This window comes from Boleophthalmus pectinirostris, unplaced genomic scaffold (genome assembly GCF_026225935.1).
Source record: "Boleophthalmus pectinirostris isolate CB_2022bp ecotype Guang Dong unplaced genomic scaffold, ASM2622593v1 HiC_scaffold_6, whole genome shotgun sequence".
In the NCBI taxonomy this organism is placed as follows: domain Eukaryota; kingdom Metazoa; phylum Chordata; class Actinopteri; order Gobiiformes; family Gobiidae; genus Boleophthalmus; species Boleophthalmus pectinirostris.
Genome location: NW_026571447.1, coordinates 14,686,203 through 14,698,965, shown reverse-complemented (window position 1 = coordinate 14,698,965; position 12,763 = coordinate 14,686,203). Strand labels below are relative to the sequence as shown.

General features: G+C 40.0%; 1 protein-coding gene across 2 annotated transcripts; it reads left to right on the top strand.

Moving 5' to 3' along the window:
• Positions 1 to 357: 357 nt before the first annotated feature.
• Positions 358 to 5,790, top strand: cited4b (Cbp/p300-interacting transactivator, with Glu/Asp-rich carboxy-terminal domain, 4b). 2 transcript variants are annotated; one of them, XM_020940429.2, is made up of 2 exons: positions 358 to 558; positions 1,316 to 5,790. In XM_020940429.2, exon 2 carries the CDS (start codon positions 1,321 to 1,323, stop codon positions 2,104 to 2,106), a length of 786 nt encoding a protein of 261 aa, XP_020796088.1. In that variant the 5' UTR covers positions 358 to 558; positions 1,316 to 1,320; the 3' UTR covers positions 2,107 to 5,790. The 2 variants fall into 2 exon arrangements, with proteins under 2 accessions (XP_020796088.1, XP_020796087.1); XM_020940428.2 differs by having other exon boundaries at positions 360 to 558; positions 1,312 to 5,790.
• Positions 5,791 to 12,763: the final 6,973 nt, after the last annotated feature.

Here is a 12,763-nt window from a genome sequence, read left to right as displayed (position 1 = left end):
CTATCTATCTATCTATCTATCTATCTATCTATCTGTTTGTCTGTCTATCTGTCTATCTGTTTGTCTGTCTATCTGTCTATCTGTCTGTTTGTCTATCATCGTAAAATCATAATCTATTATAAAAACAAAGCTCACTTAGTTTATAAAAGCAAACAACGTGTCAAAATATTCTTTCAAAAAGAAACAGTGGGAGGAGAGAATTAAAACATGCGACTGTGTCACAACTCCCCAGCAGGCTTTTTTTCTACGCCCATACACAATAATGTTACGAGGGGCCAATAGGAACAAAGAAGAGGCAGGACCGAGGCTCCACCTCTCTCCAACAGCCTTCCTCTGAGCTTTTTAGATGTACATAATCCCTGAGTTGACCCAGAAAATAGGCAGTCGTTTCAAGATCTGATGCGGCAGTCTTTGTGCACACCGTTCTCGCTGAGCATGAAGCGTAACCCAGTGGAATACAGAGTCTAAACAGAGGAGCTCCGTTTTTACACTGGAACTGTTTAAAAGGACGGAACCAGAGCAAAGTAGCGCAACTTTGTGGAGCTGTTACGGTTTCGGGTAAGTGCATTTCTATCGTTTGTGATTGTATTAAAGCAGTCCTGGAAGCTGTCGATCCATTGTTTAATTTGCAAACTCGTGCAGTTCAAATTTATATGATTTCCGTATTAAGTAGTCGATACAACAAAGAGCAACTTGCGTTCATTGAATGCACATCCCGGACAGAAATGTGGATATTCAGCTGCTGGGATGTTGTGTGATGTCAGTGTCTTTGTTGCAGCGTACGTGCGTAAAATGTAACTCATATTTCTGTTAAAACTGACGCGCATCAAATAAGCGATTTGAGCCACAAAGCAAACTGTTCATGTTTTATAGATACTCGTAAATGTAACCAGCCGTGTGCGGATTATTAAACTGAAAAATGTGTCCAAACAATATGTGATGTGAACCTGTAATTCCAACCTGGGCGTTCATTCCTTGGCACAAAGAGAAAGAGGATTGAGGAAGACTAAGCACTCCAGTAATGTCTTTTCAGTATTCGCCCAAAGGAACAAAACGCTTCTACGTTTTATTTCCGGGGGTTTATTGAGTTATGAAGGCAAGTGGAATAGTGAATTAGAGTCGTGTTAGAACCGTGCACTTTATCATAGATGGGAAGCCAATTCCGTGGCGTTCGCACAAGTTGCACCATTCACAAAGAAAACAAAATCGCATTGGATTGGCTCATGACTGGTCAGACACATTCCCGTTTGTTGTTATAGTGCGTGAACATGTTTGGTGAACATTGTCTTGATCAGTGTCTCTCTGCTTCAGACAGGAGGCATGGCAGACCATCTGATGATGCCCATGAATCACAACTCAGCAGGTGGCGGTCTCCACGGTTACAGGATGGGCATGAACGGCGGCCTGCAGGCAGGTCACCAGCAGCATGCTAACCAGCAGGGCATGCGGCCCATGCCCAATGGCCAGATGATGCACTACGGAGGTGGGCAGGCCAACATGGAGACGGCCATGAGGCAGCGTCAGGTCATGGGTGCACCCATGAACGGACAGATGAACGGGGCACAGATGGGCCATCACCAGATGACCTCTGGAAACATGATGTACAACGGGCAGCACCATCCGGGACAGCAGCAGCACCACATGCACCCGCAGCAGCACCCGGGCCAGCACCCGCCCCAGTCCCAGCACCCTCAACAGCACCCACCCCAGCATCCACAACAGCACCCCCAGCAACACCCACAGCAGCAGCAGTTTATGAACGGAGGACTCACATCTCAGCAGCTCATGGCCAGCATGCAGCTGCAGAAACTCAACACTCAGTACCATGGACACCCTCTCGGACCTATGACCGGGGGCCACATGGGCCCCGCTCAGTACCGCATGAACCCGGCCCAGCTGGCCAACATGCAGCACATGGCCGGGCCCACACTGGCACTCAATGGTATGGACGCCGATATGATCGATGAGGAGGTTCTCACCTCACTAGTCATGGAGCTAGGCCTAGATCGAGTGCAGGAACTACCAGAACTTTTCCTCGGACAGAATGAGTTTGACTTTATTTCAGACTTTGTCAACAAACAGCAGCCTAGTACTGTCAGCTGCTGAGAGGATCTGCTTTTGCCACAAATGGAGGAGCAAGGAGCATGAATTGTCCTGGATGGATGAGTGCTCAGTCCTGCTTTTTATTTTTAACTGCACCTTTCTGCACAAAGCAGCAGCAGGACGCACTGAGGACCCCGGGACCCCACTGTGGGACCCCCTGTGGACCCAACTGTGGGACACAGACCAGTGTCGCACTTGTGCTTGTGGCCACAGGTGCAGGCTCAAGGCTTCAGCCCAGATTTCTGGACTTGAATGTAATAAACGCCACTTGAACAATGCTATGACACTGTGTAGCCCCAGGCCCGGACTCCATCTTGATCTTTGCATACAGAAAAAGGTGCATTTATTTATTCTAATCAGAGAAAACAGATTCAAAGTACAGCTTCCATGTTTTTGGGAAGTATTATATTTTAGTTGAACAAAATGCATTCTCTGCCATTCTCTTTTGGGTTTAGAGTATATGTTGGCGTGGTCAGTGTATGACCACAGCACTCTGTTATCTCATTTCTGTGGGAGTATCATGCATAAATGGTTCACTTATGGGAAAGTGCTGCCTTTTTAGATGTGATGTTCTCTGAGTCTACTGCTTGTACTGTACTAAACCATGAAGCTGTATTCACCATGTTGACACTGTTGTGTTCTATTGGAGATGTAGAACCGCCTTAATTTAGCAGATTATTATTTATTGGTTGTTTATATTGTCCCCTGTTTGTGGTCAAGATGGGGGTGTATTCTGTCAGAGGGCTTTGGAGGATCAATAAAGATGGCCTGGATAGAAGTGTGGCCTGCTTTCCCATTCATTGCACTGTTCTCCCCCCAGGCGCTCAGAGAAGTCAGTGCTCAGTGCTTGGGTTAACATGTGGGTGCGCCCAAACCTCAGCCTGATTTGGAGGCATTTAAACAGATACAATATTCATGTTTCCTGTGTTCTGTGCAGGGGAGGGCGTACTGCAAATCCCCAGGGCTTTACATGTGCGTTCTGTTCTTGATCAGATTCAGTGTACTGTAACAGATGCCAACATGACTGACATGTAGTAATTGCACACACATCTTGATTATCACAGGCTTGGCTGTTGCTGATGCTTAAATAATAGTTTTATATCTAAAGAACAAATGATTATGGGTGCAAATAGCTGTTAAAAATATTCACACAGATTATTATGGTTAAGTAATTATGTTTTAAGTTAATATCTTTTGTTTCTTGGTTGTCTGTATTCCCGTTACAGACCATTACCTCATTACAATTCAGTTTTTTTGTGCGTCCCAAAGTCCACAAGGGTTACCTGTTATTTATTTATTTGTATTTTTTGGTAATGTGATTGGGGAGAAAAATGATAGAAAGGTCCTACACCTGATATAAGATACAAGGTAAGCTGATGCTAAAGAGTTAGGAGGTTCATTGCATTCCAACTCGGGTAAAAAGGTTAAAAGTCCTATATTACACAAAATGGATTCCTGTGAGTGTTTAGCCGTTATAATGCTGATACCTCATCAAAAACATACCCAGAGTTTTGTTTTGAGTCATTTACACGTGTTTGAGTAGTCTGGCATTGTTGGTCTCTCTACATCTCAAAAGTTCAAAATGATTTGTTCCACTTTCTGATCTCTTGTAGTGGTGGTTTTCAAGTAACAGTCACCTTTTAGTTCAGCAGAGATTGGCAATTCCAGGGTTGGAATTTTCAGATGATTCTAGTGAAGATGTATGGAGTTTAAAAACACAGTGGAGCCATATTACATCACTAAATGGAACAGAGGGTTTTCTGTCTGAGAGAAGAACACAGCCTAAATATGGAGGGTTTATGTGTTTAACATGTGTGAATGAAGACAAAACACTGCAGGTTTGTGATGAGGAAACAACATTATAATACAGATCGCCCAATAGTGTAATATGAGCCCTTTAAAAATATATCGTTAGTAATTACTATTGCAAGATAAGGTCAGTGTTAAGAATACTGGAATAATACTACTAATAACAGAGTGCTACAAACAGTACAACAAAGTACTTCAGCAAAACTTCCAACACATTTATTATTGTCCCGATTGGTTCCATCATTCTCCCCACAATACCTATAAACAATCTTGAGAATTCACCACTCCTCTCCGGAAAGCCACAGCCACTTGTCGAGTAGTAAAACAATTTTCCCCATATGATTGCGTTCATTATGAAATGAGGTTAAAGAGATTCTCCGCAGCAGCCCCGTTTGCCGGATTGTTATGTGCCTCGGAGCAATGAAAACGCTTGATTGAGGTCATGTTGGGAATGCCATCATGGCGTTTAGTTGTTGCCACATTGTCAACAAAAGCATCTTTAGCAACATCGTGAGTAACAGGGGGAGCATGAGGAGCTCTGGTAATGCGCACCGCCAGTAATGCTGTTTGCTGATTACTCACTTTTCCATTCCACTTGCCTCCCTACTATGTAATTGTATTTGTTGTATTGTGGCTGAGGGTGGTTGGAGTTTAAGAGTTTTCAAATCAAGTGCTGCCTTTGAAAATATGTAGCTCAAAAGTAGTTATAAAAGCCTAGATACAAAATTATATTGTTACATATAAAGTGTACTTGTTATCAAGGCAGGTTAAGCAATAAAAAAAAAATCAAGAAGTTGTTGCTTCATTTGGGTTCAGAATTGACCAACTGTATAGCAACTGTAAGTAGCTTGAGCTCTTACAGTTTAAAAAAAAAGTATTGCAATCACAACTGAACCTGGTTTGCCAATACCCTAAACCTGTATAGAGGAGACATTCAAGTTTTTCTCATTCTCAGTATATAGGCACCCTGCAGGCTACAGAGGCTGCACTAGCACTGATTCATGATTGGCTGCTGGTGCTAGGGTTTAGGCTCATTCTGTTTTCTGATTGGATAAGCATCTTGAGAACTAGAACACCAACTATAACATAAACAACGTAGCCATCATGTTTTTGCCATTAAAAATAAATCAGCATTATCATTTTTACCAGCTTACATTATATTTGATTTGTATCTGGGGACAAGGTCGTGTTTATGGAATGTAAACTAAATATCTTACATACATTCCCTTTAAGATTTTTACTTTTTCTAAAAATAACAGAATTATTATCCATTCATATAAGTTCCCCAAACTGTATTCAGTGACTGTGAGTGGAGTAAGAGGCCTGAATGAGTTTGAGTTTCAAGTAACAAAGTGCTTTAGGCTATGTGTTGGAGAGCTTGTACTTATCACTTACGACTTCACTATTTGTGTAGTTCAACAGACACTGACTGGAAAACATGCTTACTCTGGTGTAGAGGATATTGTGCTAAACATGTTCAGGAGGTTCAGGTGACAACACCACATTATACAATACCTCAGGTAAAACTGAAATATTAATTTGCTGTTTAACTGACAAATAAAATGTGGATATTTGGCTAAAAGAAGTGATTCCAAACAAACTAATCAGGTAAAACCTTTATGGATTTTGTTTGGGTATACCAAATGTCAGTGTCTTTCCCATTGCCCTTCATCTGAAATCATGACATCATATTTTACAATGTCATGAACGCAACCTTGTATTGCAGCTGTCTTATTATGTTTGATTTGTTGCCATCCAAACTTGATTTTAGTTAAATATTGGTTCCTAGGGTTACAAAAATGCTACAAAATCATTTTAGATTTCAACCAACTCGATTTCATTGAAACAACCCAAATAAAGACAAATGTGTGAGCCTCATTTTCTGTTTGGATAATCATCTTAAGAACCAAAACACCAAACTATAACTATATAAACTGTCCAATGTTTTAGTCATTAAGAATAAATCAGTATTACAATTTTTACCAGTATAAGTTATATTTGATTTGAACATTTTTACCTTGTATCTGGAGACAAAGTCATCTTAGAATTAGATTTAAGACTCCTTCTTTTTCAAATCTTTAACATATAAAAACTTAATAACTGAAATATAATCCAGTTGTATGAGCTCTCAAAATTGTCAACTGTTGTTACTGAAAGTGAGTGAAGTAAAAAGTCTGAATACTTTTGAGATTCAAGTAACAACATGCTTTAGGCTATATACTTACCACTCCTTTACAATGTCATTCTGCTGTATAGGATATTCTGCTAAGGTGCCACCACAATACTATAAAATACCTAAACTTTAAAATTGAGATGGTAATTTAAAAAGTGGATATTTGGTTATTTTCTCTGTAAATACTGGCCCTATCCACATAAAACAGAAATAGCCCAAAGTTCAACATCTTAACTGTCTGTGCAAATGAAGATGTAATCACTTTTTCTACCAAGGCAAAAACTGGCGGCTCTCGATCCCTAACAAACTATGATGAGGTTCAACATCTGTGAGTTTTCTGTCATACCCAAATATTTCTTTCACAAACACTGAATCTCCTGAAGAGTTATAAAAGGCTCTTCATCTGAAATCATGAAAGTGTTTTTTAGAATGTCAATAACGCAACCATTTATTGCAGCTGTCTTATTACATTTGATTTGTTGCCATTCAGACTTGATTTCAATTAAATATTGCCTCCTAGGGTTACAAAAATGTTACAGTCAATCTGATTAAAGGAACTATGTGCTACCAACTGTGCTCTTAGGGTTTTAAAAATGGCACTAAAATCAGAACTAAATGTGAGGCACTAGTGCCTTAACCTGCATATTGAGGACACATCCAAGTTTTTCTCAGGCTTCAAGCTCAGAACCTCCAGAATTGACTCACTGAGCTGCAGAGGATGCATTAGCACTGATGAATGGTTAGCCGTAGATGCTGGGCTTTAGGTAGTGAGGAGGATTCAGATCAAAGAGAGTCATTTTAGGTTTAAACCAACTGGATTTCACCATTGAAAATGGCAACCCAAATGAGAGGCGAGGCTCTTACTGCTTTCTGATTGGGTAATTGTTTGAGAATGAAAACACAAATTATAACATAAACCAAATGTCCATCATGACCAGTGTATTTGAAATAAAGAATAAATCAGTATTACAATTGTTATCAGTAAACGCTGTATTTTATTAGTCTGCTCCTATCTGGTGTGAATTTTAAAGGTGTGTTTTTCTGGTGGAAGGTTCACTACCTGCTTGTCTCCATAATCCGTGATGTTATTGCTTTGCCTGGGATGTTCAACAGTATGGCATTAAACAAATATATCTTGTATCTATTCAGTTACAGGTGTTTTTATTTTTTTAATCTCAAAACTACTGCAAAAACATGCATCAAAAACATGGCGTCAGGCAAGTGGTGGATGCTCCAGAAGTTACACAGAGCACCTTTAAAATTAAAACCTTACTTACGATTCCTTTAATTAATATGTTACAGCAATGACACCATACTAAAAACACCAAAAATGGCAGCATCAGTATTGGTGATTCTGTGTAAAGTAAGTGCCTAAATGCATGTGTAGATTCTAGTACTAAAATCTAGCTGGAGGCAGTGTTGGGGAGTGTGCATTTCTCTGGCTTGTGGAGAGAATAGCTCGTAAGTAGGCCAGCAGCCGCCTTGGCACACTGCTTAGTAACGGTCGCAGGTCCTTTTGCCCACTGCCAATCTGGTGAGCTGCCTCTCCGCTGTGGCACATGGGGCACACTGGCTTCCTTACAAATCTCTGTCTCCGCGCCTATCTTCTAATTGTACGCTGCAGTGTTAAGGCCCATTTAGAAGCAGTTTTTTTCTTCTTCTTCTTTTTTTTTTTGTATTTTGATTGTGACGCCATAGAGTTTGAATTGCCATGGTTGTTTGCTCTCCCAATCCTTTGTTATGTCTGCAGCCTACCTTCACAGGGGCCAGTCTAGACTCAGGGCTATAAGCTGGGTGGAGACGTTAGCAGTTAGCGATGTTGTTTGAAAGAGAGCCCACCCACAGCCACTGCTAGTCTTCCTGTGGTACTTGCCTGTTTCTCGGTATAAGTCACAAACTAGAAGCCACACGCAGTCAGATAAGCAGGACATAAATGTAAGGATTTCTCCACAACAACTATTACAAATAAGCTAAAGGGGATTTCACACTTGGGATTTCCCTAAACATTTGCATGGCTCAATACCATTCATTAAAAACATTTACCATAAACATCATGCAGAAAACTTTCTTGTGTGGGGCATGTTCAAAGTTGTTCAAGTTGCTTCAAAATATACTTCAACATTTAAATATTTATACAGTGTTAAGTTTCCATTAGTCTTAAAATAGTTCAAAGGGCCTGTATTATGCTATTTTCTGATCTGTTAAAACTTTATTTTCTCATCAAAAACATACCTGAAGTTGTGTTTTGTTTCATTCACACATGTGAATGAACACACAAACCCTGCATATTTAGGCTGAGTTTTTTACTCTGTTCCAACCTGTGATGTCATGTGGTAATATAGGAAGTGCTCTGCAGTGTTTACAAAGCTCATACACCTTCACTAGAATCATTTGGATGATTTCAGCCTTGGGATTTCCAATGACACAAAAGCTAAAAGGTAGCTGTTAACTTGCTGTTAACTACCACTACATGACATCATAAGGTGGAACAAAGCATTTTGGGATTTGGAGATGTGAACTAATGTTTCTCAGACATGTGTGAATGAAACACAACTCCAGATATGTTTGTGATGAGGGGACAACATTATAGCATGACTAAAAGCTCATAACAGTCAAGTGTGCATAATATAAGACCTTTAAATACAGTCAGGGCTTACAGCGGTCCCCTAGCCAAGCTGACGCCACCTAGTGCCTCCACTCAATTTCATTTCTCTTAAGCGACTAGGTCAGGAATCGGAATACATTAGACGATTTGCAAGAACCCCGGAAGTGCGAAACACTGCTGATTGGCCCAAAACCGGGCCAATCAGCAAAGAGTCATACATTCTGTGTTGGCAATGATTCCCGAGATTTAAAGCTGGAACGAAGAGAATGTTTGGTGAATTTTATCAAGGGGAAAGACGTTATTGCCCTTCTTCCTACAGGATTTGGGAAAAGCTTAATATACCAGTTAGCCGTGTTAGTGGCACATTACATACGTCATGACCAAATAGCAGCGATTGGTTAAATGAAAAAAGTACCCAACTACCGTCCAGTGAACAAATGCGCTGCGAGGTCAGATGGTTGCCACAGAGTGAAACCAGCTGATGAATCAGGCTAGCGGCCCCCTAATATTGTAGGACACTTTTTCATATGTATACTGAAAAGTTACGTTATAGCACATCTCAAAACATAACAGAGAAAAATAGGCTTATCTTCAGTGACAAATGTAAGTACTGGCCAGCTTAACCAGTGGCCAATATATGTTCAGTTCTGTCCTCCTTGTACCCTCACACATAACCCTTGTATCTATGCATTGGCTGCAGTCTCATTTTATTTCTCATCTTGTCTACTGGCCCAGCTGGTGCCAGGCCTGGACTCGGGATGCTCCTGTAGACCTGCTGACGGATAGGGTGTAATTTACTGTTGTCACGGCTGGCCAGGTCGGTCCTTCCATATATAGACACACACACATACGGACACACAACACAACACACACATGTGCGCACACAAACATACACGCACACACATACACACACACACACGCACGCACACACACACACAGACACACACACACAGACGCACACAACCTGATCAAACAGCCTAACAGGGATACCTCAATATCAGTGGAGCCAGGCCAAGATAAAGGATTTAGGTCCTATGTGGTCATTGTGTCTGAGGCTGTCCACCTACGCCAATGCTGGCTACAGAGATTAAGGTGCGCCTACTAGACCAATTGAAACGTGAAAACAAAATGAAAAACAGAATGTGGGGCTAATAGGTTGGGTTTATGTGAAATCATAACATTCTAAACTACTTTTGCTTTCAAACTTGAGCAATAGGGTGGATGGGGAAGCTATGAAAGAATTAAAAAGTGTTCTGATTAGATAAGATATGGTTTATTTCTTCCACAATAGAGGAATTCAATTTTTGTATCATCAGTGTCAGTTGAAAGGAATTTTTTGGATCCCATCTCTAAGAAACTGCTCAAGATTTACAGATATGGTTTGATATGGTTTGGTTATTTGGTTATTTATAATGATTATTTGGTTATTTATATTACTCTAGTTGTGAACACAAACCATTTGGAAAGAAATTCAGTGAGTGGTTCTGTACAAAGTATTTGAATAGTTGAGTTTTATATTCTCATTTTTATTTAAAGAAAATCTATTGTACTTTTGTCTTATATCGAGGGTCTCCAACCTTTTTCCTCTGCTGAGCTACTTTTATAAGACAAAAATGCCAGAGAGCTACTAGTTTTAGCAGTCACAAGAAATGGAGCATATATAAGAGCCACGGCAAGCGAGTACAGTTAGATGCCTATAAAACATAAACCATTATCCATTTATTAGTGCAAGTTAGGTATCAAAATGACACATGTACAATGGTAAAAGGCATTTAATTCATCAAATTTTACTTATCCAGCACAATACGTGTAATTCTGAAAACCTTTGGTGAGCTACTTAGAAAGGGGTGTAGTTCCTGAGCTACAGGTTGGAGACCCCTCTCTTATATAGTTATAATCTATAACCCATGGATCATTATGTTATAATTTTGACATTTTAAATTGCAGCATTGACCTAAAAGAAATAAGTTTGCATTAGAAAACTTGCATGCCCAATGGGAGCTGATGTTTACGGCAACGTCATCACAACAAAGACCTGTGCAGCTGTTGGCACCTCCAATGGACAGCTGTTCCTACACATATCACACTGATTAAGAAAATAAAACTGGAGAACATAGTAAGTACACAGCAGTGGGGTATACTGGCGGCAGTGAAAACAGGGGGTTGATTGTCAAAATGGTGTCTCAAAAATAAGCGATTAAAGATTGCATGAATCACTGCAAATACAAATTCGAGAGAGTAAATAGTGAGGGGAAACTAAAACATAGTGTGGCTCTGAAAAGTCGATTTTACATATAGGTCCACATTAAGTAATAGCCTGGGCAAAATCATCTCAACAAGTCATTATTAAAATGTGTAGGGTCAAAGTTCCATTATATGAATATGTAAATTATGAATACCTGATAACCTTTTACTCTGTGATACAAATTGATATACACAACATTTGACAAGCAGATTAATGGATCTTTTAGAAACAGAAATGTAATCTAATCATATTTCACATAAATTGACAAGTTATTTTGACAAACTGACAAATACAGACATCTCAGAATGATAAAGTGAAATCATGTGAGAACACAAGTTGTATCCCTGATGACTTCAGGAGCTATTTATTGACTACAGGGGCATGTTGCTATCTGTGAGTACTGTGAGAAAGAGGGTGCACGCTCCAACATGTCCGCTATAGCAAACTGCAGTCATTCTTGGCGAGCTTTAAATCAACTTTAGTGCAAATATGTGCTAAAAGAGGATATGTATTTGTATGCCTTAAATGAAATATATAAACTTCCAGGGGCTTTAAGAGTTCATGCAGAAAGTGGACGCGTTGCTTGAGCCAAACTTCCTGATTTTCTAACCCACTGAACCTATAGTGTCTTCTCCTGACTGTCAATGTACTGAACGCTGCTCATCCTTCCACTAAATTATTCCGGTTCTGCTCTCTGCAAATAACAACTGGGCTGCGCATGCATAAGGCAAAACTATCACAACTATCCTATCCTTCCCCTATGTATTCTCTTACACAGTGTACTGAAAGTTCTCCACTATTGTCTTTTTATTTTACAAAGTAATATCCAAAATAACATATGGCCTGGAATGCAATAAATACAAAAGTAGATAAATGCATATTGTTGAATATACAGCAGTTGGCCAGTGATTCTCTTGGGTTGGGTTGCACTACTATAAATGTAGATATATCACAGTAGGGCATTAAACTACCTGAAGACAAGCAGGTGACGACCACTTGGCTAAGTAACAGGCCAGATCTGTGGAAAGGTGAGCCCATTTACAGTAAGAATACATGTTTAAATTTAGAATTAATTAATTCATGTATGTAAGTGTGCATATAATATTATTTTTATAAGTATAACTAAACAAATGCAAGACATAAGTTTAATGCCATACTGTAGAACATTCCTTATAAAACAATAACATCTCCTCGGAGACGAGCAGGTACAGACCTTCCACCTAAAAAAGCTACCTTTAAGTTAATTCTGTTTACCCTTTTCTTTGCTTATTCCAAGTAATTTCTCTGACAGGTAACATTTTAGTGTAGCCCAATTTGAATTTTGCTAACCTCATACAATTATTTTCTGCCAGGCTTATTCAACCAGCAGAAAATGTTTAAAAAATATTATTATTATGTGAATTGCAAATTTATTTTCAGATCCAAATTTGATTGGGCCTTATCAAAGCATCTTATCCACTCATCTTTGCTACATATCAATATGCAAGGTCAACCGTTTCCTGTTATTTAAACATGAGTGTAACATTTCCCCTGTTTGAAAGCCCTGTGTTTAAAGGCAGCCAAAGGACCTTCTCTTACCTTGTGCATGCAGTGGTAAGTGGCTGCTTTTGGGGCATGTCGGGGCAGGTGATCCAGAGGTTGCCTAGTGACTGCTGTCTCCTCCTCCTCCTCCTCCTCCACCCCCCACCTCAGCTCACCTCCTCTCCCAAATGTGGAGCCTGAATGGTCTGCCAGTCCTTTGAAGTGAGCAGGGAGGGGGAGTAAATAATTTATTTTGGAGCGCACCGATGACACTTCTCAGTCTGGGCTGCCTGCTTGCGTGCTTGGA